Source organism: Jaculus jaculus, chromosome 7 (assembly GCF_020740685.1).
Source record: "Jaculus jaculus isolate mJacJac1 chromosome 7, mJacJac1.mat.Y.cur, whole genome shotgun sequence".
NCBI lineage: Eukaryota > Metazoa > Chordata > Mammalia > Rodentia > Dipodidae > Jaculus > Jaculus jaculus.
The window spans coordinates 109,752,926-109,778,610 of NC_059108.1; the positions used below are offsets into that span (position 1 = coordinate 109,752,926).

Genomic DNA, 25,685 nt, shown 5'->3' on the forward strand with positions numbered 1-25,685 from the left:
GTTGATTGGCTTTTTTACATTTGTGCTTTCTCTTGAAATATTTTTATCTATCATCTATTTATCTACCTATCTTTATTTATTTTGGTTTTTCATGGTAGCATCTCCCGCTCTGTATTCTCAGGGTGGCCTCAAACTCACAGCAATCCTCCTATCTCTGCCTCCCAAGGGCTGGGATTAAAAGTGTGAGCCACCATGCCCGGCTATCTATTTTCGAGACTAGGTCTATGTGGCCATGGCTGACCTTGAACTCACTATCCAGCCCAGGCTAGCCTTGAGTGTTCCAGATGATTCTCCTGTTCCAGTCTCCCAAGGGATTACAGGAATGAGCCTCCACACCTGGCTTTGTTTTGTCACTTTTAGGTGCCAACTATATGCCATTGGAATTCACTGATGAATAGGACAGCAAAGGAAGTAGGAAGCAGGCAGAGGAGAGGAAAGCCAGGTAGGCTGAAGCCGCTGCCTCGCAGACATAATGATTAAGGCAATTCCATTCCTTGCTGATAAGTCGATCAAAGCTGAGGAAGAAACGTTGGATTGGGGTAAGCGGTTGTGCAGCATGAGACACAGAGTGAAAGAAAAGAACTGGGAACTGCAATGCTAAGCAGATGGTCAGAGGAGATTCTATAGAGCAGTGACTCAGAGGAGGTGAGAGTTAGTCACCGGACCTGCCAGGTGCCCGGATGTGAAACCCAGAGTCTTGAATGCAGGAGGAACAGCAGGGAGACCCTTTGTGGCCAGGGTTGGGTAAGGGAGAAAGTCAAAGGAAGGCAAGCCAGAATTAAATTCCTTTTGGCATGGTGGCGCATGCCTTTAATCCCAGCTCTCAGGAGGCAGAGGTAGGAGGATCACCATGAGTTCAAGGCCACCCTGAGACTACATAGTGAATTCCAGATCAGACTGAGCTAGAGTGAGACCCTACCTGGAAGAACCAGAAAAAAAAATTAAATTCCTTTAAAAAATATATTTTACTGGGCTGGAGAGATGGCTTGTGGTTAAGGCATTTGCCTGCAAAGCCAAAGGATCTGGTTCAATTCCCCAGGACCCAAGCCAAGGTGGTGCATGTGTCTGGAGTTCATTTGCAGTGGCTGGAGGCCCTGACGAACCCATTCTCTCTCTCTCTCCCTCTGTCTCTTTCTCTTTCCCTCAAATAAATAAATAAAATTTTAAAATTATTTATTTATTTTGAAAGAGAATGTGAGGGAGACAGAAGAAAGAAAGAGGCAGATATATAGAGAGAATAGCATGCCAGATCCTCCAGCCACTGCAAATGAACTCCAGACTCATGTGCCACCTTATGTAACTGGCTTACATGGGTACTGGGGAATTGAGCCTGGGTTCTTAGACTTCGCAGGTAAGTGCTTTGATTGCTAAGCCATCTCTCCAGTCCCCAATTTTTTTTTAAATATTTTTATTCATTTGTTTGCAAGGAAAGGGGGGGCATATGCCAGGGTCTCCTGCTGTTGCAAATGAACTCCAGATGCATGTGCCACTCTGTGAACCTGGCTTTACATGAGTACTTGGAAACTGAACGTCGGTCTTTAGGCTTTGCAAACACATGCCTTAATCACTGAGCCATTGCTCCAGCCCCCAGAGTTAAGTTCTAGGTTGTTTGCTTCCTTCCTTCCTTCCTTTCTTTCTTTCCTTCATCTCTTAGCAGTAACACAGCTTTATATATTATGTATTCTTTTTTCTCTGATACCACGGATCCGTCCCAGGTAGCCAGCATTATCAGGTTACTTGACTCACCCAATATACTTTTTAAATATATGAAAAAAAATGAACCAAACATGGTGGTTTAATCCCAGTACTCAGGAGTTCAAGGCCACCCTGAAACTACAGAGTGAATTCCAGGTTAGCCTGGGCTACAGCGGGACCCTACTGTGAAAAACAAAACAAAACAAATGCAATTCAGACTATTCACTAGTTATTATCCTTCCATCTTAGTTTTAATATAATTTTTATTTAAGAGAGAGAGAGAATGGATGCACCAGGACCTTCAGCCTCTGCAAACTCCAGATGTATGTGCCACTTTGTATAGCTGGCTTACATGGTACTGGGAAATCAAACCTGGGCTTCACAGTAAAGTGCCTTAACCATTAAGCTATGTCTCCAGCCCCCATCTTCTTTATTTATTGTTTTTTTTTTTTTCAAGGTAGGGTCTCACTCTAGCCCACGCTGACCTGGAATTCACTATGTAATCTCAGGGTGGCTCAAATTCACCGTGATCCTTCTACCTAGTGCTAGGATTAAAGGTGTGGGCCACCACGCCACCTTTTTAAACTATTTTATTTATTTATGAGAGAGAGAGAGAGAGGGAGAGGGAGAGAGAATGAACATGCCAGGGCCTCCAGCCACTGCAAACAATCTCCAGATGTATGTGCCACTTGTGCATCTGGCTCACATGGATGCTGGGAAATCGAACCTGGGTTCTTGGGCTTTGCAGGCAAGCGCTTTAACTGTTAAGCCATCTCTCCAGCCCCTTTCCATCTTATTATATCAAGGAAACTAAAGCATAGTAACTAGTGAGAAGTCCACATTTCCTGTTTTCAATTTTGCTTTCCTGAAAGAATTTATTGCTCAAACCATATACCACAGAACATATCTAACCACACTACAAAGCCAAGTCACCATACCCATTGGTCAGATCTAACCAGGCCTCCTTTTTCCACTGCGGTTCTTGCAGGTTTTCCATAGCCCAAGACTTGCACGTACAAGGCCATCCCCTGCTCAGTGCACCTTGCCACACTGGCCTAGACAGACCCTTTCTTAGGTTAACAAACCAGTATGCCAGCCCCATTTAACTGGGGCAACTGCCATGTCCCTTGTGAAATTCCTATTGCCTGCCTACTATTGTCGACCTCCCAGGGGCACCCTTGTTCCACGAGTGCTGAGGCCTCCCCAGAGCCCATGTCTGCAAGGAGCCTGCAGGGCCTTCTGAACGTGCTGTTTCTCTCAAAGCTTTGCAAATTGGTCCTGGTCCACTTTCTGTAAATTCCAACCTAAGAAAAGCCTCCCCGGCTCTTGGTCATTACTTATTCCTCCAGCACCAAATCCTTCCCTCCTCTAACCAAAAATCCTGAGGCTCCCAGACATAGCAGCTGGGGGGGGGGGGGTGTCACAGGATCTTGCAGAATCCCACTGTCAGACCGGAAACCCTGAAAGAGCATCCTGTTCCTCGGCCATCCAAGATGATGTCACCTTGTGGCCAATTGTTATTTCCATTTCTTCTTTGTTCAGAGGCAAAGTCTCACGTGGCCCAGGCTGGCCTCTTTCTCCGTGTGTAGCCAAAGATGACCTTTAGCTTCTGAGCGTCCTGCCTGTACTCCTGAGTGCAGGGTGTGTACACTGCTGGGGATCAAAGCTAGGCTCCTGGCATGCAAGGACTCTGCCAACGCAGTTACTTCCCCAGCCTTGCTCTTTCCGTTTCTAAATGGCCCCTTCCAGCGTCTCCTGGCATCTAACTTTTGGTCATCCTTTTCCTTTCCTTTCACTTTTCCTTCCTCTTTTTTCTTCATTAGTCTCTTGACTAGTGAAAGGCTTGCCTCTGCAGCCCTAACGTATTTTCAACCTGATCTATGTTATGGTCATGGTTATATGTAATTCTCTGCTCATAAATTTTCTCATCCTTAAAATGAGATATAGAATAATAACTACTCCATACCCATGTATATATGTAAAGACCTAGGCTTCCTGAGTATTTTCTGATATAATTATCTGAAGCTTCCCCACCCCCCCCAAAAAAACACACTTGAACATCCTTAACTACTTCACTCAGTTTTTGCCCAACCAAATGCTTCCAAACAGGTTAGCAGCTCTCTTACAGCCATGGCTCTTGGAGATAACCACCTTTCAGCAGTCACAGCGTGGCCTTGTTGCTGCCTTTACCAAACGTACTTCTGATTTCTTTCCTCCTGTGCACGATTCTCCCTCGGTCTCTGGGAAAATAGACTTCCTGGAAAGCAACTGGTTCATTCTGCCATCCATCCATCACCCATCCAAAAACATTTACTTGCCGGGCGTGGTGGCGCACGCCTTTAATCCCAGCACTCGGGAGGCAGAGGTAGGATCACTGTGAGTTCGAAGCCACCCTGAGACTACATCGTGAATTCCAGGTCAGCCTGAGTCACAGTGTGATCATACCTCAAAAAACAAAATAAGCAAACAAAAAATTTACTTAGGACCCATGACACACCACAACCTGAATAGAGGACAACCCGAATAGAGGCAGAGCACGCAGGGGAGGCAAACAGCAAAACCATTCACTGCTTGGGGCTAGAGAGATGGCTCATGGGTTAAACGTGTTTTCTTGAAAAGCCTAATGACCTAGGATGATTCCCCAGTACCTGTGTGAAGCCTGATGCACAAAGTGGTGCATGCATCTGGAGTTTGTTTGCAGTGGCAAGAGGTCCTGGTGCACCTACCATATGTATACATACATACATACATACATACATACATACACACACACACATACATACATAGAAATGAGCCAACTCTCGGTTGTAGGTTTGAGAGGCACCCAGGCCAGTCAAGTTCTGACCAGGCATGAATACAAGCCCAAGAATGTGGAAACCTCCTCTACATCTCAGGGGGCCCCTCTCCCCCACACACATGAATGCAAGCCCAAGGATGTGGACACCTCTTACCTACAACACACACACACACACACACACACACACACACACACACACACACACACACACGTCACTGCTGCCCTTCTAGGAAAGGCTTGGGGACGCAGCATGCCTGTGCTCCAGGTAGGACCTAAGTAAACGAGCCAGCGAGCTAAGCGGGGCGCTGGGTCTGGATGGAGCAGCGGTGGTGCCCCGGGAGAGCAGATCACCGCAGGAGACCTGGGGGCGCGCCCGGCCCTCCGGGTCCACCCACCCCCGCGCCCCGGCTGGGGAGCGTCTCTCCTGCGCCTCGGGGCGGCGGCTCCGGGCGGCTCCAGGCACGTCCCCCGCGAGGGCCGGCTGGGCAGGGCCGCTGCCCCGCCCCGGGAGGCCGGCCCGCGGGTACTTGAGCGCCGAGCCGCCGCCCCGGCTCCCGCAGCGCCGCGCCAGCATCCCGGGAGCGAGCGAGCAGCGCCGAGGCCAGGTGAGCGGCTCGGGGGGCGCGGGGCTGGGCGAGGGCCTCCGGACGCCGCTCGGTGCGGCTTGGGGAGAGCCAGCGACCCGACTCGGTTCTCCCAGGTCTGCTACTCGGGGACACTCTTGGGGCGGCGGGGGCGTCTGCGGGCATCTGCGGGACACAGGGCACCCATGCGGCACCCGGGAGGTGACTTAGCCGGGGTCCCACTCTGCACGCAGAGTGCGCCCCCACACACTCCCCAGCCCACGACCTCCTTCCTCCCAATCTGCTGGAACCCACCCGAATGGAATAGCGCAGGTGCGCTCCTCAAACCAAGCCAAGCCTCTAAGCGTGGCTCCAGGAAGCAGGTCTTCCATCCCGGGACCCAAGGGTGGGTCTCCTGGGCCCCCCTGATTTGGCTAGCCTGTCACTTTGGGGCATCTGCTGAGCCTGCAAGGAGAGGAGATCTTGCTGTGGAACACCGGTGACTTCTACCAGGTCCAGCAATGGCAGGGGCTGCAGCCCGTCTCTGAATGCTGCTGACCCCACTGGAAACGGTGCTGCGTGTGGAAACGAGTGGGCATGTGTCCACCTTGTTAAAGATGCAGTCCCGCAGCTTTGGCAAGCCAAATGACTCATCCCTGGCCAGTGTGGCTGATTTGGTTAGTAAGTTCTCTGATCCAAGTTGAGGAAGTGTTGGGTGTGGCTCAGTGTTAATCTCAGGGTGCAGAGCCCTAGCTGGGGCGCGGGGAGGGGGGGGGCTTTTAAATTTTAAACGTATGCTGAATTATCCGTTGTTCAAGTGAAAACACTAAACTTCTTGCTGCCAGGGGATCAATGACACAGGGATTGAGACTGCGACTTAGGTTTCAGGGTCACCCTTGCACCGCTAGAGTGATTGCTGTTCCAGAGGCTGGAATATTTGTAAAGTGACGCTTGGGAATTGGGTTGCTGGACAATGAGGACATCTGTAGCTCAGTGACCCACTGTTTGTTGGGAAAGGAATAGAAGCCAGGCTCAGTTACCGCTGAAGAAAATAGTTGTGATCAAAGCATGAAAAAAACTCACTAAATTCCAGAACTCTTAACTTGTTTGCCTCAAGTTCAGAAACCTCATAAATTCGAAAATTGTGTGCTTTCATAACATTTATTTTGCTTTTTTTTTTTTTTTTTTGAGACAGGATCTTACTTTGCAACCCAGATTGGCCTGAAAAATCACAATGTAGCCCAGGCTGGCCTCAATCACTTTTTTTTTTTTCAGTTTTTCAAGGTAGGGTCTCGCTCTAGCTAAGGCTGACCTGGAACTCACTATTTAGTCTCAGGGTGGTCTTGAACTCACGGCGATCCTCCTATCTCTGCCTCCCGAGTGCTGGAATTAAAGGCATGTGCTACCACGCCCGGCTACCTCAATCATTCTTGATGCTCCGCTAGCCTCAGCCTCCCACATACTGAGATTTCAAATATAAGCCACACACCTGGCTGTTACATAAAAATTTTAGTAATAAAGACTTACTTTCTGCAACAATAGTTTCCTTTTGGAAGACTCAAGAACTTGAGCATGGAAGTTTTTAGGTTTTGTTGTTTTGCGGGGTTTTATTATTTTGTTACATTTTTTGTTTTTTTGGTTTTTCAAGGTAGGGTATTTCTCTAACCCAGGCTGACCTGGAAATTCACTATGTAATCTCAGGGTGGTCTCAAACTCACAGCAATCCTCTTGCCTCTGCTTCCTGTGTGCTGGGAATAAAGAAGTGGGCCACCACACCCAGCTGTTTTGTTGTTTAATATTTTATTTATTTATGTGAAAGAGAATGGGCGCACCAGGCCCTCTAGTCATTACAAATGAACTCCAGACGCATGCACCACCATGTGCATCTGGCTGATGTGGGTTCTGGGGAGTTGAACCTAGATCCTTAGGCTTCTCAGGCCTTCACCACCTTAACCACTAAGCCATTGCTCCAGCCCTGTTTTGCTGTTTGTTTTGTTTAAGTCAGGGTCTTGCAATGTAGTCCTGGCTGGTCTGGTACTTGCCTTGTTTGTGCAGTCCTCCTGCCTCGGCCTCCTGGGTTCTGGGACTACAGGCATGTGCCACCATGCCCTGCTCAGGACGTTCTGAGCCCTTTCTGAGTAGAGTGTTGGAGTCTAAAGATGGTCATCCCAAAAGTACCTTGACTTTACAGGATGTAATTAGTTCCTAAATTCAACATGTTTGGGGGTTCAGCTTAAACTCTGCACTTATTCCATATTCTAGGGGGAATCTTGATGGGGGTCCTTGAAGGCTTAGAACTTAGAGGCGTTAGGAGATGCCTCACTAAATTACATAGGCTGCAGAGGAGAGAGTACTGCTTGATGGACTAACCCCAAAAAGCTGGTCATATTCAAGTAAGGATGGGTGCACCTTGCTCTGTCCCAGGATTCTTAATCATTTCTACTTCACTGTCTCAAAAATCTACACAGGTGCTTTATAAAAACTTTTCACTTAGCAAGATGTGGTAGAATGTGTCTGTAATCCCAGCACTCAGGAGTCTGAGGTAGGAAGACCTCAAGTTTGAGGTCAGCATGGGCTACATAGAGAGTTTTAGGCCAGCCTGGGCTACATAGTGAGACCCTGTCTTAAAATAAATACATAAATAAAATAAAGACATTTTTCTTTTTGCTAAGTGAGCTCAAGAGACCCCCGTTGGTCCCATCTATAAATTAGGTACCTATTTGCCTAACACCCGCCATCACCACTCCTCACTGCAACACAGATCTGTATTCACATAGTGTAAGTTGAGAATCCCATGTTGACCTTAACTACCAAATGGCTTGCAAACATACGTGCCTGAGACTCATGGCAACTCGTCTAAAGGAAGGCCTTTCTTTACTAGGGTTGTCTGAGACACAGATGCCCGCTGAGGACTCCTGGGTGGTAGACTGCTCTTTATGTCTGGGGCCTGCACTGGTTAGTCTCCTTGCATTCTGAGCTGGTAAATGAAGTCCATCAGGGCCCTTGTGTGCTAGGTTCTAGTTCAGTGTTGACAGGGGTCATGTGTTCTCCCTTGACTGCTGCTCAGTTTTTCCAAAGGGGAGAAAATCGGTAACTAAGAAGCACGAAGTAACTTTACCTTCCTTGATGTGGGGAACCCTGATGGGAGAGTCCTGGGAAGGGACTGATGTTTGTCTGGAACTCACCTCACTGACTGTGTGGCTTTGGAAAGTGGATTTCACTCAAGCCTTGTTTAGTGTTTCTGCAAGGGTGTGAAGCACAGTGCCTGGCCTGAGCTCCTGGGAGAGAGTGTGGGAGGGCCCAGGATCCCTGAGGGAATATGTTCATTGGCTACTTTACAGTTTGTATAAAGGCCAGGACCTTTATGAGCAGAAATTCCAGAATTCCTGGGAACCCAGACAACTGGGTGATTGCTAGGTGGGCCCAGCAGATTACAGTGAGTAACTCCTCTCTATTAAAGGGAGAGATACCAATTACCAGCTGATTAAAATAGTCTGTATTAGCCGGGCATGGTGGCACATGTCTTTAACCCTAGCACTCGGGAGGCAGAGGTAGGAGGATCACTGTGAATTCGAGGCCACCCTGAGACTACATAGTGAATTCCAGGTCAGCCTGGACCAGAGTGAAACCCTACCTCGAAAAACAAAGAAAAAAAAAAAAGTCTGTATTCTGAGGCTGGAGAGATGGCTTAGCAGTTAAGGCGCTTGCCTGAAAAGCCAAAGGACCCAGATTTGATTTCCTAGTACCCACGTAAGCCAGCTGTGGGCACTTGTGTTTGGAGTTGATTTGCAGTGGCTAGAGGCCCTGCATGCCTATTCTCTCTCTCAAAAAAAAATTAATTAATTAAAGGAAGAGAAGGCTGGGTGTGGTGGCACACACCTTTAATCCCAGCACTCGGGAGGCAGAGGTAGGAGGATTGCTGTGAGTTCAAGGCCAACCTGAGACTAGAGTGAGCTTCAGGTTTGTCTTAGCTAGAGTGAGACTCTACCTTGAAAAAGTTAAAACAAAAACAAAAATTGAATAGAGCAAGAGAATGGAAAGATGGCTCAATGATTAAAGGTACATCACTGCAAAACCTGCTGACCAGGGTTCAGTTCCACAACTGCTCATGTAAAGACAGATGGGCATTCGTTTGTAGCAACAAGAGATCCTGTCACACACACACACACACACACACACACACAAATAAATAAAAAATTTTAGCTGGGCATGGTGGCACACGCCTTTAATCCCAGCACTCAGGAGGCAGAGGTAGGAGGATTGCTGTGAGTTCAAGGCCACCCTTTGACTATATAGTGAATTCTAGATCAACCTGGGCTACAGTGGGATCCTACCTTGTAAACCCACCTCCCCCCCCAAAGAAAAGAAGAGAACAGAAACAAGTTAAAAACCAGCAAACCGCTGGAAAACAGCTTAGTTGGTACAGTGCTTGCTAGCATGTATGAAGCCCTGGGTTTGAATCCTAGTATCTCACAAATTGGAAATGGTGGCAAATACCTGTAATCCCAACATTTGGAAATGGAGGCAAAAGATCAGGAGTTTAAGGTTGTCCTCAGTTTGAGGGAAGCCTGGACTATATGAGTCCCTATTTCAAAAAAAAAAAAAAAAAAAAGGGGGTGGGCTGGAGAGGTAGCTTAGTGGTTAAGGTACTTGCCTGCAAAGCCAAAGGACCTTGGTTCGACTACCCATGACCCACACAAGCCAGATGCACAACATGGTGCATGCATTTGGAGTTGGTTTGCAGTGGCTGGAAGCCCTGGCTCTCCCATTCTCTCCCCCCGCCCCTCTTTCTTTCACTCTGCCTCTTTCCCTCTCTCAAATAAATAAAAACAAGATATTTTTTTAAAAAAGAAGACACTTATCTGAATATATAACCTCTTCAGAGTCCTTAGGCTATTAACCTTGGCTTGAAAAGAACAGGTTATAGTCCTTTTTTAAAAAAAATGTTTTAAAATTATTTTATTTATTTGAGAGAGAGACAAAGGGTGCACCAGAGCCTCTAGCCACTGCAAATAAACTCCAGATGCATGTGCCATCTTGTGCACATGAACCTGGGTCTTTAGGCTTCACAGCAAGTGCCTTAACCACTAATCAATCTCTCTAGCCCTATAATATTTTTCAGGAAAGAGATCTGAGGCTAGAGATATGGCTTAATAGCTAAGGCGCTTACCTGAGAAGCCTAAGGACCCAGGTCTGATTCCCCAGGACCCACATAAGCCAGATACACAAGGTGGTGCATGTATCTGGAGTTTGTTTGGAGTGGCTGGAGGCCCTGGTGCACCCATTCTCTTTATCTGCCTTTCTCTCAAAATAAGTGAATAAATACAACATTTTTTTTAATAAAAGAAATCTGATGGCTGGGGATTGACCCAATTAAGATAGTAGATTCTGAGTTGGAGAGATGGCTCAGCAGTTAAGGCACTTGCCTTCAAAGCCTGACGACCTGGGTTTAATTTCCCAGTGTCTATATAAAGCCAGATATACAAGGTGGCACATGCATTTGGAGTCTAGTTGCAGAAGCTGAAGAGCCCTGTCATGCCCATTCTCTCTCTCTGTTTCTCTTCTCTCTGTCTCTTAATGCTTGCAAATATAATAAATAATTTTTTCAAAATAGTACATTCTGTGTTTTTGGAAAAATACAGTTTATTGGCTAAAATGTGGTTGTGATTAGCAGTGTGACTGTGCACAATGGCATCCTGTGTTTAGTGTAGCTGTGTGCCAAATGAGTCACCAGTTAGCGTCTGAACAAAAACACATCTCATTTTTTGTTTACGATTTCAACATGCTCTGTAGCTCTGGATGAATCAGCCGAGAGTTAATTTCTCAGTGAAATAATGAACACTTTCAAAAGACTATACTTTAAGACATCAAAGTGTGAGGTTTTTATTAGTACAGAATGAGCCTGAATCAGGAGTCAGGAGACGTGGGTCCTTGTCCCTGAACTAACAATGAGCCGATGACTTTGGGCCACCACCTTACCTCTCTGAACCCGTTTCCTTACCTTACAGTGGAGTTATTTTCCTCTGGTACTTGCATAAGAGTTCTAACAGAATAGATACATAAAAACACTTTGAAAACTGGAAATTGCCACACAAATTCAGGGTGTCATTATTCTAATGGGCCTGTAGAATGTGGCACAACACAGTCCAGACCGTCACCAAAGCCTGTGTGAGACAGTGGAATCTGCTTAGTTTTCCAAACTTCAGTTGATCTGATTGGAAAATCAATTGAATATCCTGATTAGAGGCTTTGGAAAGAGTACGTGTTCAAAGTAGAAATAACCCTTTGAGGGCTGGAGAGATGGCCTAGCAGTTAAGGCATTTGCCTGCAAAGCCAAAGGACTCAGGTTCGATTCCCCAGAACCCACATAAGCCAGATGCACATGGTGGCACATGTGTCTGGAGTCCGTTTGCAGTGGCTGAAGGCCCTGACATGCCCATTCTCTCTCCCTCCCTCTCTTTCAACTAAATAAATAAATAAAATAGTTTAAAAAAATAAAAATTTAAAAAAAGAAATAACTTTGAATTTCTAGTATACTCATTCTTTAAGCACATCTTAATTCTATTGGAGTTCCATTAATGAGATACTTTATGAAGCAAATATTAGAATGTTAGCTAGTTTTTGTTGTTGTTATCATTGTGGGTTTTTTGTTGTTCTTTTTGTTTTTCTTGAGGTAGGATCTCGCTCTAGCCCAGGCTGACCTGAAATTCACTGTCATCTCACGGTGGCCTTGAACTCACGGCAATCCTCCTACCTCTGTCTCCCAGGTGCTGGGATTAAAGATGTGCACCATCACGCCTGGCTTGTTGTTTTTAACTATTTTATTTGTATCAGTCTTGCTATGTAGTCTGGGCTGATCTGAAATTTTGTCTGAAAATAGACCAAGGTGACTTCAAACTCAATGCATCCTCCAGCTTGCCTCTTGAGTTCTGGAATCACAAGTCTGCCGCAACACCTGGTCACCCCGTCCACCCCCCGTCACCTTTTTGAGACAGGCTTTCCCTATGTAACCTAGGCTGACCTCATACTCATGATCCTCCTGCCTCAGAATCCAGAGTGCTTGGATTATAGTTGTGCCCCAGTCCTCCTTGTGAAAGTTGCCTAATTTTAACAACTGAAAGTCCCAGTTGGTTTTTATTGCCTTGTGTGTGTACTTGGGAAGAAATAAACATGCTAACTAGCCAAGATCGGCAGTTCTCAGCCATCCACGGTTTTGCCTCAGGGGGTATTTGGTAATGTCTGAAAACAGTGTCACAAGTTGTAGGGTAGTGTGCTCCTGGCAGCTGATGGATTGAAGTCAGAGATTCTGCTCTCACGTACTGTGCACAGGACCGTGTCCAGCCTACACATAGCCTGCCTGCAGTGACAATGATGCTGAAGTTAGAATACATGCTTCTGTGCAGTGAGGACGTTTAAAAGAAGTCAAGGGCCATAAAGTTATTGTTGTCTTTGGGATGTTGTCCATGGGCAGGAAGCATGTAATTAAGGGTGCTAAGCTCTCTGCCCACTATGAAGTTCAAGATTGTTTCCTGACAGCATCCAAAATGAGAAGTTTTCTTTTCCTTTTCCTTCCTTCTTTCTTTCTTTCTTTCTTTCTTTCTTTCTTTCTTTCTTTCTTTCTTTCTTTCTTTCTTTCTTTTTAATGTTTTGTGGAAGGATCTTGCTGTAGTCCAGACTGACCTGGAATTCATTATGTAGTCTCAAGCTGGCCTTGAACTCACAGGTTTTATTTTTCTTAAAAAATGTCCTGGGGCTGGAGAGATGGCTTAGCGGATAAGCGCTTGCCTGTGAAGCCTAAGGACCCTAGTTCAAGGCTCGATTCTCCAGAACCCATGTTAGCCAGATGCACAAGGGGGCACACGTGTCTGGAGTTTATTTGCAGTGGCTGGAAGCCCTGGCATGCCCATTCTCTCTCCCTCTCTCTCTCTCTCTCTCTCTCTATCTAACTGCCTCTTTCTCTCTCTGTCACTCTCAAATACATAAATAAAAGTGAATAAAAATTTAAAAAAAAAAAAAAAGAAATGTCCTAGGCCAAGTGGGATGGCTTATGCCTTAATCTTAGCACTTGGGTGACTGAGGCAGGAGGATTGTCATGAGAGCTTAAAACCTATAAAGTATCACAAGGTGGCAAATCAGGAGAAACAGATTCTTATTTTTTAAATATTTTATTATTATTTATTTGACAGAGAAAGTGGGAGAGAAAGAGAGAGAGAGAGAAGGAGAGAATGGGCGTGCCAGGGCCTCCAGCCATTGCAAGTGAACTCCAGAAGCGTGGGCCCTTTTGTGCATCTGGCTAACATGGGTCCTGGGGAATTGAACCTGGGTCCTTTGGCTTTGTAGGCAAGCATCTTAACCGCTAAGCCATCCCTTCAGCCTGAGATTCTTATTTTTGGTGGTATCAATATGACTGGAAGTGATTGAAAGTTTACAAGGAACTCGCCCCTGCTGTAATGGTGCAGAGCTGCCCTCTGGTGGCTGGGCCTGTAACTTGATGCTAGAGTGTCTATAGTCCACCCAAGGCCCCATTGTCATGAGGAAAAAGAGAAAAAGGAGTTTCCAAAATTGCTCTCTGTGGCTCCCAGTAGGAGCTGCTAGAACTGGAGCTGCTAGAGGCTCAGATAGTTGCAAGAGGAAGTAGGGCAGATGTCCCCAAACCAGCCCTGTGGCAGCTTTGGGCCTATTTGTTTGATAGTATCTAACCTCAAAATACTTTTCTTCTTTCTTTCTTTCTTTTTTTTTTTTTTTTTTTGGTTTTTCAAGGTAGGGTCTCACTCTGGCCTAGGCTGACCTGGAATTCACTATGTAGTCTGGGGCTGGCCTCAAACTCACAGCAATCCTCCCAAGTGCTGGGATTAAAGGCATGCACCACCACATCTCATCTGGCTTTTTTTTTTTGGTTTTTCTAGTAGGGTCTCACTCTAGCCCAGGCTGACCTAGAATTCACTATGTAGTCTCAGGCTGGCCTTGAACTCATGGCGATCCTTCTACCACTGCTTCCCGAGTGGTGGAATTAAAGGCATGTGCCACCACACCTGGCTGGCTTTTTTTTTTTTAAGTTGGATATTGAAAGAGAGAGAGAATTGGAGTGCATGGCCTTCAGTCACTGCAGTCAAACCCCAGATGCATGCACCCCATTTGTGCACATGTGCAACCTGTGTGCTTGCATCACTATGCATCTGGCTTACGTGGGACCTGGAGACTTGAACATGAGTCCTTAGGCTTTGCAGGCAAGTGCCTAAATCACTAAGCCATCTCTCCAACCCACCTGGCTTTTGTTTTTTTGAGGTAGAGTCTCAATCTAGCCCAGGCTGACCTGGAATCCACTATGCAGTCTCAGGGTGGCCTTCTACCTGGTTTTTTCAAAACACTTTTCTACACATTGCCTGGATGTTTCACTTTTATTAGTTTTACTGCTGAAGATTTTTGGTTTTTTGTTTAAATATTTTTTAAATATTTAAATATTTTATTTTTATTTATTTATTTGAGAGAGAGAGAATGGGTATGCCAGGGCCTCCAGCCACTGCAAACGAACTCCAGATGCATGCACCCCCCTTGCATGCATCTGGCTTATGTGGGTCCTGGGGAGTTGAACCTGGGTCCTTTTGTCTTTGCAGACAAGTGCCTTAACCGGTAACCCACCTCTCCAGCCCCCCCTTTTTTTTAATGAGGCAAAGTCTCACTCTAGTCCAAACCTGAAACTTATGCTGTAGCCCTAGTCTAGCCTTGAACTCACATCAGTCCTGCTCCCTCAGCCTCCTGATGCTAGCATTAAAGGTGTGCACCACTACATCAGACTAAAATTTTAAAATTGATTTATTTGCATGTGTGCTTGCATCATCTTTTGTGTCTGGCTTATATGGGTATCTTGGAAATCAAACCTGGGCCAGAAGACTTTGCAAGCAAGCACCTTTAGCCACTGAACCACCTTTTCAGATCCCACTGCCAAAGATTTTACTCAGAATAACAAATACCTTAAAATAGCCGGGCCCAGTGGTGGCATTTACCTGTAATTCTAGCAGTTGGGAAGCCAAGACAGGAGGATCACAAGTTCAAGGCCAGCCTGGACTCTACATATCAAAAAGAAAATAAAAACCAAAAAGCAAAACAGACAAATAAAAGCCCCACATGTTACCTTCCCTTCAAAGATAAGGTCAAACACCACATTTCCTTCCAATTTGAGAAGCAAGCTCAGGTTTGAATTCCCTGGCACTCAGTGTAATGGCACCGATCACTTGGTCATCTCTCACTGCCACATCTATGTGTGTCTCACCTCCCCTGCTGGAGTGTGGCCTTTGATCCTGAAGTATGGCCTGTTCATCCTCACACCCACAGAGCAGCCTGGCATCACTGTATGCCAGAGGAATAAATAATGATATAATATCTATGCCAGAAATAAGAACCAACACAGCTATGCTCCAAACTCCTGGAGAGGGTATGGGGCTGTGTGGTAAGAGATGGAAGGTAGGCTGTATTTCCACAGCGGAGCCTTTGTCAGAAGTGGTAGAGAAACAGAGGAAATGGAGGGAGGCCCGAGAGAGCCAAGACTGCTATCATGTTTTAACTAGGAAGGATAGAACACTTCCTTCCTGCTACCCCCTCCAGCATTGTGTGAGCTTTTTACTCTCCCGATCTAGATAGAACACAAGCTCTGGTGATCAAAGTTTGATTTATTTATTTATTTTATTTTTTATTTTTATTTATTTATTTTGGTTTTTCGAGGTAAGGTCTCACTCTAGCTCAGGCTGATCTGGAATTTACTATGCAGTCTCAGGGTGCCCTCGAACTCTCAGAGGTCCTCCTACCTTTGCCTCCCAAGTGCTGGGATTAAAGGCGGGCGCCACCACACCCGGCTCAAAGTTTGAATTTATGAGTTTAATAGGGCTTGGGAAATATCCCCACCCTTGTATATTTTTATGGTTCTGTACTGTTGACTTAAGCAAGATGCCCGTGGTCTGACCAGAACTGCCTTTGAACTGTGGGATGCTGAAGTTCATGAAGACTTGTAAAATCTTTCAGGCTCAAAGAATAACTTCTCTCTCTCTTTCCTTCTCAGGAAAATGGCAGACAGTTTTTCGGTAAGCGTTTCATATGAATTTTCTTAGCCTCAGAAACATTCGCATGGGTTGAGGGGTTCATTCCCACCACCAGACCTTTCCTTCCCACTCTCCTCCAATGCAGACTGCGTTGACTCTCTCGTCTGTTAAGACTCTGTGAACTGGAGTCTTGTTTTTCCAGAAGCAATGTCCCTAAGAGAGCTAGGGATGGCAGGCCCGGGCAGCAGTGCCCCCTCACCCTGCTGGGAGCAGCACCCTGCTGCAGTGCAGCCTGAGCATCCCCGCACAGGCAGCTGTGTCTTGTGCTGCTTAGAAAACACGGACGTGGGCTGGAGAGATGGCTTAGCGGTTAAGCGCTTGCCTGTGAAGCCTAAGGACCCCCGTTCGAGGCTCAGTTCCCCAGGTCCCACGTTAGCCAGATGCACAAGGGGGCGCACGCGTCTGGAGTTCGTTTGCAGAGGCTGGAAGCCCTGGCGCGCCCATTCTCTCTCTCTCCCTCTATCTAGCTTTCTCTCTGTGTCTGTCACTCTCAAATAAATAAATAAATAAAATTTAAAAAAATATTTAAAAAAAAAAAAGAAAACACGGACGTGGGGACAGAGATGACCCAGCTGTTAAGGCCTGCAAAGCCAAAGGGCCCCGGTTAGATTTCCCAGTACCCATGTAAAGCCAGATTCCAAAGTGGCATATGCCACTGGAGTTCATTTTCAGCAGTTAGAGGCCCTGGTGTGCCCATTTCTTTCTCTCTCTGCTTGAAAATAAATAAAATATTTTTTAAAAAAGAAAAAGAAGGGCTGGAGAGATGGCTTAGCAGTTAAGTGCTTGCCTGTGAAGCCTAAGGACCCTGGTTCGAGGCTCGGTTCCCCAGGTCCCACGTTAGCCAGATGCACAAGGGGGCGCACGTGTCTGGAGTTCGTTTGCAGAGGCTGGAAGCCCTGGCACGCCCATTCTCTCTCTCTCTCCCTCTGTCTTTCTCTCTGTGTCTGTCGCTCTCAAATAAATAAGTAAATAAATGATATCATCATAATAATAAATTTAAAAAAAAAAGAAAAAAGAAAACAAGTGTCTGTAGATAGAGAGCCAGGTCCCGACTTGAGATCTGATCTCAGGTGATTGGAGATCAGAATGCAGCGAAACAGCATATGGAATCCCAAAGCCTAATTTTAGCCTTCGGAACGCAAAACTATTCATGGTGGGGAAAATTTGTTGTTCTGAGTTTTATACTTTGCCCATATTTTTTCTCCTTAGATCACAAATGCCTGTTGTCTGGTAAATTGTTTTGTGAATGTTTTCCATCCCTTAATTGTTTTTGTCTTCCTTTCCAGCTGAATGATGCCTTAGCTGGCTCTGGGAATCCAAACCCCCAAGGATGGCCTGGCGCTTGGGGGAACCAGCCTGCACCTGGGGCAGGAGGCTACCCAGGTGCCTCTTACCCTGGAGCCTACCCTGGCCAGGCTCCCCCAGGGGCTTATCCTGGCCAGGCCCCTCCAGGGGCTTATCCTGGGCAAGCCCCTCCAGGGGCTTATCCTGGCCAGGCCCCGCCCAGTGCCTACCCAGGCCCAACAGCACCTGGAGCGTATCCTGGACCACCTGCACCTGGAGCCTACCCAGGACAGCCGGGCGGGCCTGGGCCCACTGCTCCTGGGGCCTACCCTGGCACCGGCCCATATGGTGCCCCCGCTGGGCCACTGGTAAGAACTGTGTGCAGAGCAGAGGGCGTGATGGAGACCCAACGCTTTACAACTTTAAGGCTGCTGCATCGAGCTACTTCTCAGGGTCCAACCACAGGGTGTGTTGGTCTAGTAGGAGCCAAGTGTTAGTTCTGTTACTTCTTGGTAGGCACACATGACAAGGCAGTGATAAAAAGTGCTTTAATAGGCCAGGCGTGGTGGCACACGCCTTTAATCCCAGCACTGGGGAGGCAGAGGTAGGTGGATTGCTGTGAATTTGAGGCCACCCTGAGACTGCATTAGTGAACTCCAGGTATGCCTTGGGTACAGCAAGAACCTGCCTTGAAAAACAAAACAGCTAGGAATGGGACAGAGTTTTGCTTATTGTTATTAATGAACACTAGCTGGATGTGGTGGCTCTGTCTACAATCCCAGCACTCAGGAAGATCGAGTAGGAGAAATGCCATTAGTTTGAAGTTAGCCTAGGCTACATAATGAGATCCAGGCCAGTCTGGGCTACAGAGTGAGACCTTGTTTCAAAAAAAAAAAAAAAAAAGAACCCCAAGAATATAAAGAAATAAAATAAAATAAATAAAACTAAAAAATAAATAAATGAGTAGATGAGAACAGTGTTCTCACATGTAATCTGTAAGCACGTCGTGAGGAACTGTTATTATAACCATTTTATTCATATGGAAATGGGGCACTGGAGAATGCCCAGGGTCACTGAGTGGGCATGTGGGATAGGCAAGATCATCTGGTTTCAAAAAATCCTTCTAAACCAGGTGTGGTGGTGCACACCTTTAATCCCAGCACTTGGGAGGCAGAGGTAGGTGGATCACTGTGAATTCAAGACCACCCTGAGACTACATAGTGAATTCCATCCAGGTCAGCCTGAGCTAGAGTGAGACCCTACCTCAAAAACAGGGTGGGAGGGGTTCCAGTGAAAGACCATGGGGACATTGCTAGGGTACAAGACAGCACCTTAAAACACTTAGCTCAATAATTCATTTGTGGCACGAACAGTTAACAGTACATGCTCGGTGTTCGCCATGTACAGAGCATCCTGCTTGTGACCTGTGAGTTCAGAGCCCCAGAATGTGACACAAACCCACCCATGGGAGCAGAATAACTACAGTGCAGTATGCTGTGTGACAAGGGACTTGAGAGTGACACAAGATTAATTTGGTCACAAGGTGTAGCTTAATGGCTTTCCAAAAAAGTCTCTATGAATGAATTATGGATTGGGATGGCCCTTGGGGTGTTCCTAACAGGAGTATTTTCTCCTTTTTGATTTCCTCATTTTTGGTGATCCATTTGTGAACATAGGGAACCTTACCTCTTCAGGCCCTGGGCAGGGCTGACTAGGAACCTGGTGAGGTGATCTAACACAGGACTTTGATTGGACACATGGGTTAATATTGACTGAGCTTTAGCAACAGAATTTCTTTCCTCAAGAAGGCATGGCTGCTTATGGACACATATGTACTTGTTCCTCCCAGACTGTGCCCTATGACCTGCCCTTGCCTGGAGGCGTCATGCCACGCATGCTGATCACCATCATGGGCACAGTGAAGCCCAATGCAAACAGGTAAAGAGGGACATTCCCAATCAAACATTTCCTGATTGCTTTGAAATAAGAATGACCTACTTTTGCTAGGTGTGGTGGCGCACACCTTTAATCCCAGCACTCGGGAGGCAGAGTTAGGAGGATTGCTGTGAGTTTGAGGCCACCCTGAGACTACATAGTGAATTCCAGGTCAGACTGGGGTAGTGTGAGAATCAACTTAAAAAAAAAAAAAAAAAAAAAGATGGCGCACGCCTTTAATCCCAGCACTTGGGAGGCAGAGGTAGGTGGATCACCATGAGTTGGAGGCTACCCTGAGACTGCAGAGTGAATTTCAGGCCAGCCTGGACTAGAGTGAGACCCTACCTCGAAAAACCAAAACCAAAACAAACAAACAAAAAACAATCTACTTTGAATTTTAATAGGATTTTTTACAATTACATACTAGAATCTTGGCTATACCAATCATTCAGATTGGTGCAATACAATACCCATGTAGTTTTTTTTCTAAGTGTCTATGTCACTCCCAGTGAATGACAACATACTGTGTTCTGTTTAGGTGTGGACTGTATTGTTTAAACAAGAAAAAAAAAAAAAAAGAAAGTTTCTATGTGTCATGAGGAGATTTACTTTTCAGAAATATATTCTTCTCTTGATCCTTTTTTTTTCCTTTTTGGTTTTTCTAGGTAGGGTTCCACTCTAGCCCAGGCTAACCTGGAATTCACTATGGAGTCTCAGGTTGGCCTCAAACTCACAGTGATCCTCCTACCTCTACCTCCCGAGTGCTGGGATTAAAGGTGTGTGCCACCATAACCAGATTTTAATTACTTAAAACATTTTTTAGGGCTGGAGAGACAGCTTAGCAGCTAAGGTGCTTGCTTGCAAAGCCAAAGGACCTAGTTTTCATTCCCTAGGGCCCACATAAGCACAAAGTGGCACATGCATCTGGAGTTGGTTTGCAGCAGCTGGAGGCCCGGGTGTGCCCATTCTCTCTCTCTTTCTCCCTCTCAAATACGTAAATAAAATATTAAAAAAAAACATTTTATTTATTTATTTGAGAGAGAAAATGAGGCATGTATAGAAAGGATGGGCACAGCAGGGCCTCTAGCCACTGTAGATGCATGTGCTACCTTGTGCATCTGGCTTACAGATGCTTTGGCATTGCAGGCAACCTTAACTGCTAAGCCATCTCCATACTTTAATTACCTTAATAACTTCAGCTTCTTGTTTAAAACAGAATTGCTCTAGATTTCAAGAGAGGGCACGATGTCGCTTTCCACTTTAACCCTCGTTTCAATGAGAACAACAAGAGAGTCATCGTGTGCAACACGAAGGTTGATAATAACTGGGGAAAGGAAGAAAGACAATCGGCTTTCCCATTTGAAAGCGGCAAACCATTCAAAGTAAGTCATTGCTGCAGTTCTGTATTGAGAGTATACATTTATCATGGTGCTGTCTCTTTAAAACCACAACACACTTGAAGTCTTCGTGTGTCCTGTGCGTGCATCATGCATTTGTCTTGATCGCTTTGTGTTTGTGTGTGTGTGTGTGTGTGTGTGTGTGTTTTCACGTGTGTAAGTGCACGCAGCTTCAGGCTTTGTGTCCCCACCTTTTCTCCATTTCATTTCTGCACAGGGTCACAGACAAGGTTAGAACTAAAACCAGGGAGAACAAAACTGTTGTTCTGCCAAACATAGCTTCCCCCCATTCACCCCCCGAGGTAGGGTCTCCCTGTGGCCCAGGCTGACCTGGAATTCACTATGTAGTCTCAGGGTAGCCTCAAACTTGACAATCCTCCTACCTCTGCCTCCCAAGTGCTGACTGAAAGGTGTGCACCACCATGCTTTGCTACTGTACACTTTTGTTTTCTGTTTTTTGAGGTAGGGTCTCTAGCCCAGGCTGACCTGGAATTCACTATGTAGTCTCAGGGTGGCCTTGAACTCACAGTGATCCTCCTACCTCTGCCTCCCAAGCGCTGGGCTTAAAGGTGTGCACCACCATGCCTGGCTTTAAACTCAGCTTATAAAAAATTATTTTATTTTCTTCATTTATTTGTTTGAGAGAGAAGAAGAAAAGAGATAGAGAGAGAGGCAGATAGACAGAGAATGGGAGCATCAGGGCTTCCAGCCGCTGCAAACAGACTCCAGACACATGCGCCACCTTGTGCATCTGGTTTACATGGGTACTGGGGAATTGAACCTGGACCATTTGGGTTTGCAGGCAAGCACCTTAACCAATAAGCCATCTCTACAGTCCCCAAACATAGCTTTTGAGGAGAGCTGTTTGATTGTTCCTACAAAGGCAGGATTTGCTCAGAACACAGCTATAAGTGCTACTCTAGCCCAGGCTGACCTGGAATTCACTATGTATTCTCAGGGTGGCCTTGAACTCACAATGATCCTCCTACCTCTGCCTCCCCAAGTGCTGGGCTAAAAGGTGTCTACCACTACACCTGGCTTAACCTGGCTTTTTTGTTATTGTTGTTTGTTTTTCTTTTTTTTATTAACAACTTCCATGATTGTAAAGAATATCCCATGGTAATGCCCTCCCTCCCCCCCACATTTTTTGGTTTTTCTTTTTTTTTTAATTTTTTTTGTTCATTTTTATTTATTTGAGAATGACAGACAGAGAGAGAAAGAGGGGGAGAGAGAGAATGGACATACTACAGCCTCCAGCCACTGCAAATAAACTCCAGATGCATGTGCCCCTTGTGCATTTGGCTAACATGGGTCCTGGGGAATGTAGCCTCAAACCAGGGTCCTTAGTCTTCACAGGCAAGCTCTTAGCCACTAAGCCATCTCTCCAGCCCTTGTTTTGGCTTTTCTAAGTAGGGTCTCTCTCTAGCCCAGGCTGACCTAGAATTCACTATGTAGTCTCAGGTTAGACTGGAACTCACAGTGATCCTCATACCTCTGCCTCTTAAGTACTAGGAATAAGGTGTGTACCACCAAACCAGACTTAGAACTTTTTTTTTCAAAGAATGAGCATGTTTGAAATTTGGATAAGGGTTTGGAAGCTCAGCGGTAAGGTGTGTGTTTAGGCCCTTAGTTGTGTCCCAACACCATATTTTATTTTATTTTATTTCTTTTATTTATTTTTTGTTCATTATTTATTTATTTATTTGAGAGCTACAGACATAGAAAGACAGATAGAGGGAGAGAGAGAGAATGGGTGCGTCAGGGCTTCCAGCCACTACAAACAAACTCCAGATGCGTGCGCCCCCTTGTGGATCTGGCTAACGCCAACACCATATTTTAAAAGCTTATGGGGGCTAGAGAGATGGCTTAGTGATTGAGGCGCTTGCCTACAAAGCCTAAGGACCTAGGTTTGGCTCTGTAGGTCCCATGTAAGCCATGTATGCACATGGTAGTGTATGCATCTGGAGTTTGTTTTCAGTGGCTACAGGCCCTGGTGCACCCATTCTCTCTCTCTCTCTCTCTAATAAATAAATAAAAATAAATTTAAATAAAAAGCTTATGGGCTAGAGATGTGGCTCAGTTGGTAGAGTGCTTGCCTATCATGAACAATCCCCAGCACCACATAAAACTGAGTGTGATGTCCATCCCTGTAATCCGAGCTCTCAGGAGATGGAGGCAGGATAGTGAGAGATTCAAGGTCATCCTTAGTTCCATAGCAAGTTTGAGGACAACCTGGCCTACATAAGACCCTGTTTCAAAACACACATACAGGGGTGGAGAGATTGCTCAGCAATTAAGGCACTTGCCTGAAGAGACTAGTGACCCGAGTTTGATTCCCCAGTACCCATGTAAAGCCAGATGCACAAAGTGGCACATGCATCTGGAGTCCATTTGCAGTGGCTGGAGGCCCTGGTGTTCCCATTCTCTCTCTTCTATCTCTCTCTGCTTGCAAGTAAATAATAATAATAATACACACACCAAATAAAACATTTTGTGGGCTGGAGAGATGGCTTAGTGGTTAAGGCAAAGCCAAAGGACCCAGATTTGATTCCCCAAGACCCTCATAAGCCAGATGCACAAGTTGGTACATGTGACTGGAGTTCATTTGGAATGGCAGAAGGCCCTGGTGGGCACACCCATTCTCTCTTTATATGCCTCTTTGTCTCTCAAATAAATAAATTTTTAAAAATGTTGTTGTATAAGGCTGCAAAATTGGGCTATGGAGATGGCTCAGTGGGTAAAGCGTTTGCCACGCAAGTGTGCGACCCTCTTTTCAGGTCCCCAGAACTCACATCAAAAGTCAAATGTAGCCAGCCGTGGTGGCGCACGCCTGTAATGCCAACACTCGGGAGGCAGAGGTGGGAGGATCATCGTGAGTTCGAGGAAGAGAAAGCAGAAATAAAAGCATTAAGTAGCCCTCAGACCATAGTGTAACATGAATTGTTACCAAGGACTTATTTTCCTATATGTTTTTCTTTTTAATTTTTTTGTTTATTTATTTATTTGAGAGCAACAGACAGAGTGAGAAAGAGGCAGAGAGAGAGAGAGAGACACAGAGAGAATGCGCACGCCAGGGCCTCCAGCCACTGCAAACAAACTCCAGATGCATGTGCGCCCTGTTGCATGTGGCTTCTGTCGGTCCTTTGGCTTTGCAGGCAAGTGCCTTAACCGCTAAGCTCTCTCTCCAACCCCCTATATAAGTTTTGAAAATAATTCAAACCTGAAGCATAACAGACACTGGAACCCCTTCGAGAGCTGGCAGGATAGCTTTTTGTTCTCCCACATCCATAACCAAGCAGAGTAACAACCCCCACTGTTTAAAGTTACAAAACAACTCCCAGCTCAGCATTTTCTATTTTCTGAATGGGTGCATGAATACTTGGCTAGAACTGTTGGAACATTTGTGCCCAGTGAATGTGAATGCTTTGTGCAGCTCTAAAAATATGGAATGCTTCGTGGATTTGCATGTCATCCTCGCGCAGGGGCCGTGCTATTCTTCTCTGTATTGTTCCCATTTTAGTGTATGTGCTGCCGAAGCAAGCACACCACTAACGATTGCAAACTGCGTTTGCCCTGGCCTTCTTTTTAAAGTATTTTTTATTCTTCGTTTATTTGAGAGAGAGAAATATGCAGGGAGGGAGGGAGAGAGAGAGGGGGAGAGAGAATGGGCCTCCAAGCTGCTGCAAACTCCAGATGCGTGCACCCCCTTGTGCATCTGGCTTATGTGGGCCCTGGGGAATTGAACCTGTGCCTTTGGCGTTGCAAGCAAGCGCCTTAACCACCAAACCATTTATCCAGCCCTGGTTCCTCTTCTCAAGGGTCTTTAACTGCTAAATCACCTTCCCAGCCTAGATGCTATTCTTACCACTCTGTTAAGGGATTCCTACTTTGCTGTTTGTTACTTTCAGGTATTTTAGGACCCATAGAAACTAAGTTTTTCTGTAGGCAAATTCTTATTATCTTTTGATAGCTTTCCCAATATATTCTCCCTTCCCCCATGTACTCTTCTAGTAACTTTCTTGCGTTGATTTTTATTGTTTAAACCTGAATAAGCTAGAGTCTATTTTTGCTATAAAGTTACTTTCTCTGGGTCTTAATCAGTTGCACAAGTGATAAAGTTACATTTGTGGACTTCTGAACTCAGGCTAGACTGGTTAAAAATTAATGCATGAAAAATTAATAAGAAAATCTTTCCCTTCTAATTGAAATAGACAAATAAGCATTATATGTCATGTACAACATGATGTTTTGGAAAACATACATATTGTGGAATAGCTGAAGCCTGCTAGGTGCACTACCTAACAGCATGTGTTGTCTTTTTAGATACAAGTACTGGTTGAACCTGACCACTTCAAGGTTGCGGTCAATGATGCTCACTTGTTGCAGTACAATCATCGGATGAAAAATCTCAGGGAAATCAGCAGTTTGGGAATTTCTGGTGACATAAACCTCACCAGTGCTTCACATGCTATGATATAGTCTTCCAGGGGGAGATACTTAAAGGTTGAATTTAAACCTTATACATTTAAAGGTTTCATGTTCACTGTAAGTGAAAACAATTTACATTTATTTCTCCATATCCTTGTAAGCCATCATTTAATAAACAGTCTTATGCTAAACTATCTGTTTGCTTTTTTGGGCTTTATGCACCTTGTCAAGTTGCCTACACAGGTCTTGCAATCTGTCTCAATGAGGTGGGATTACAGCCTGTTCATGTTACACTTTTGTGTTATTTAATCAGAGCAGTTTAAATGATGTGTAAAGGAAAGCCAAATAATAGCATTAATCCTCTATCAAGGTCTGCCCAAATTTTTATACTTGCTGACCTTAAGAAGAAATACTATCCCAAATTCTCCCCTTTTAGGGTTTTCTCAAAACTAAAAATTGCTACAATGGAAATCCTCTCATTTTAAGGAGATAT

The 25,685-nt window shown here is 45.5% G+C and overlaps 1 protein-coding gene and 1 non-coding gene across 2 annotated transcripts; one reads left to right on the forward strand and one right to left on the reverse strand.

Moving 5' to 3' along the window:
- The first annotated feature begins 5,023 nt into the window (after window positions 1–5,023).
- On the forward strand, window positions 5,024–25,383 carry Lgals3 (galectin 3). The gene is made up of 6 exons (XM_045154772.1): window positions 5,024–5,097; window positions 16,109–16,130; window positions 17,435–17,800; window positions 19,282–19,370; window positions 20,584–20,749; window positions 25,088–25,383. Exons 2-6 carry the CDS (start codon window positions 16,113–16,115, stop codon window positions 25,241–25,243), a joined length of 795 nt encoding a protein of 264 aa, XP_045010707.1. The 5' UTR covers window positions 5,024–5,097; window positions 16,109–16,112; the 3' UTR covers window positions 25,244–25,383.
- On the reverse strand, window positions 24,202–24,308 carry LOC123462460. Its single transcript, XR_006638282.1, has one exon. It is a non-coding gene; the product is annotated as a U6 spliceosomal RNA (small nuclear RNA).
- Window positions 25,384–25,685: the final 302 nt, after the last annotated feature.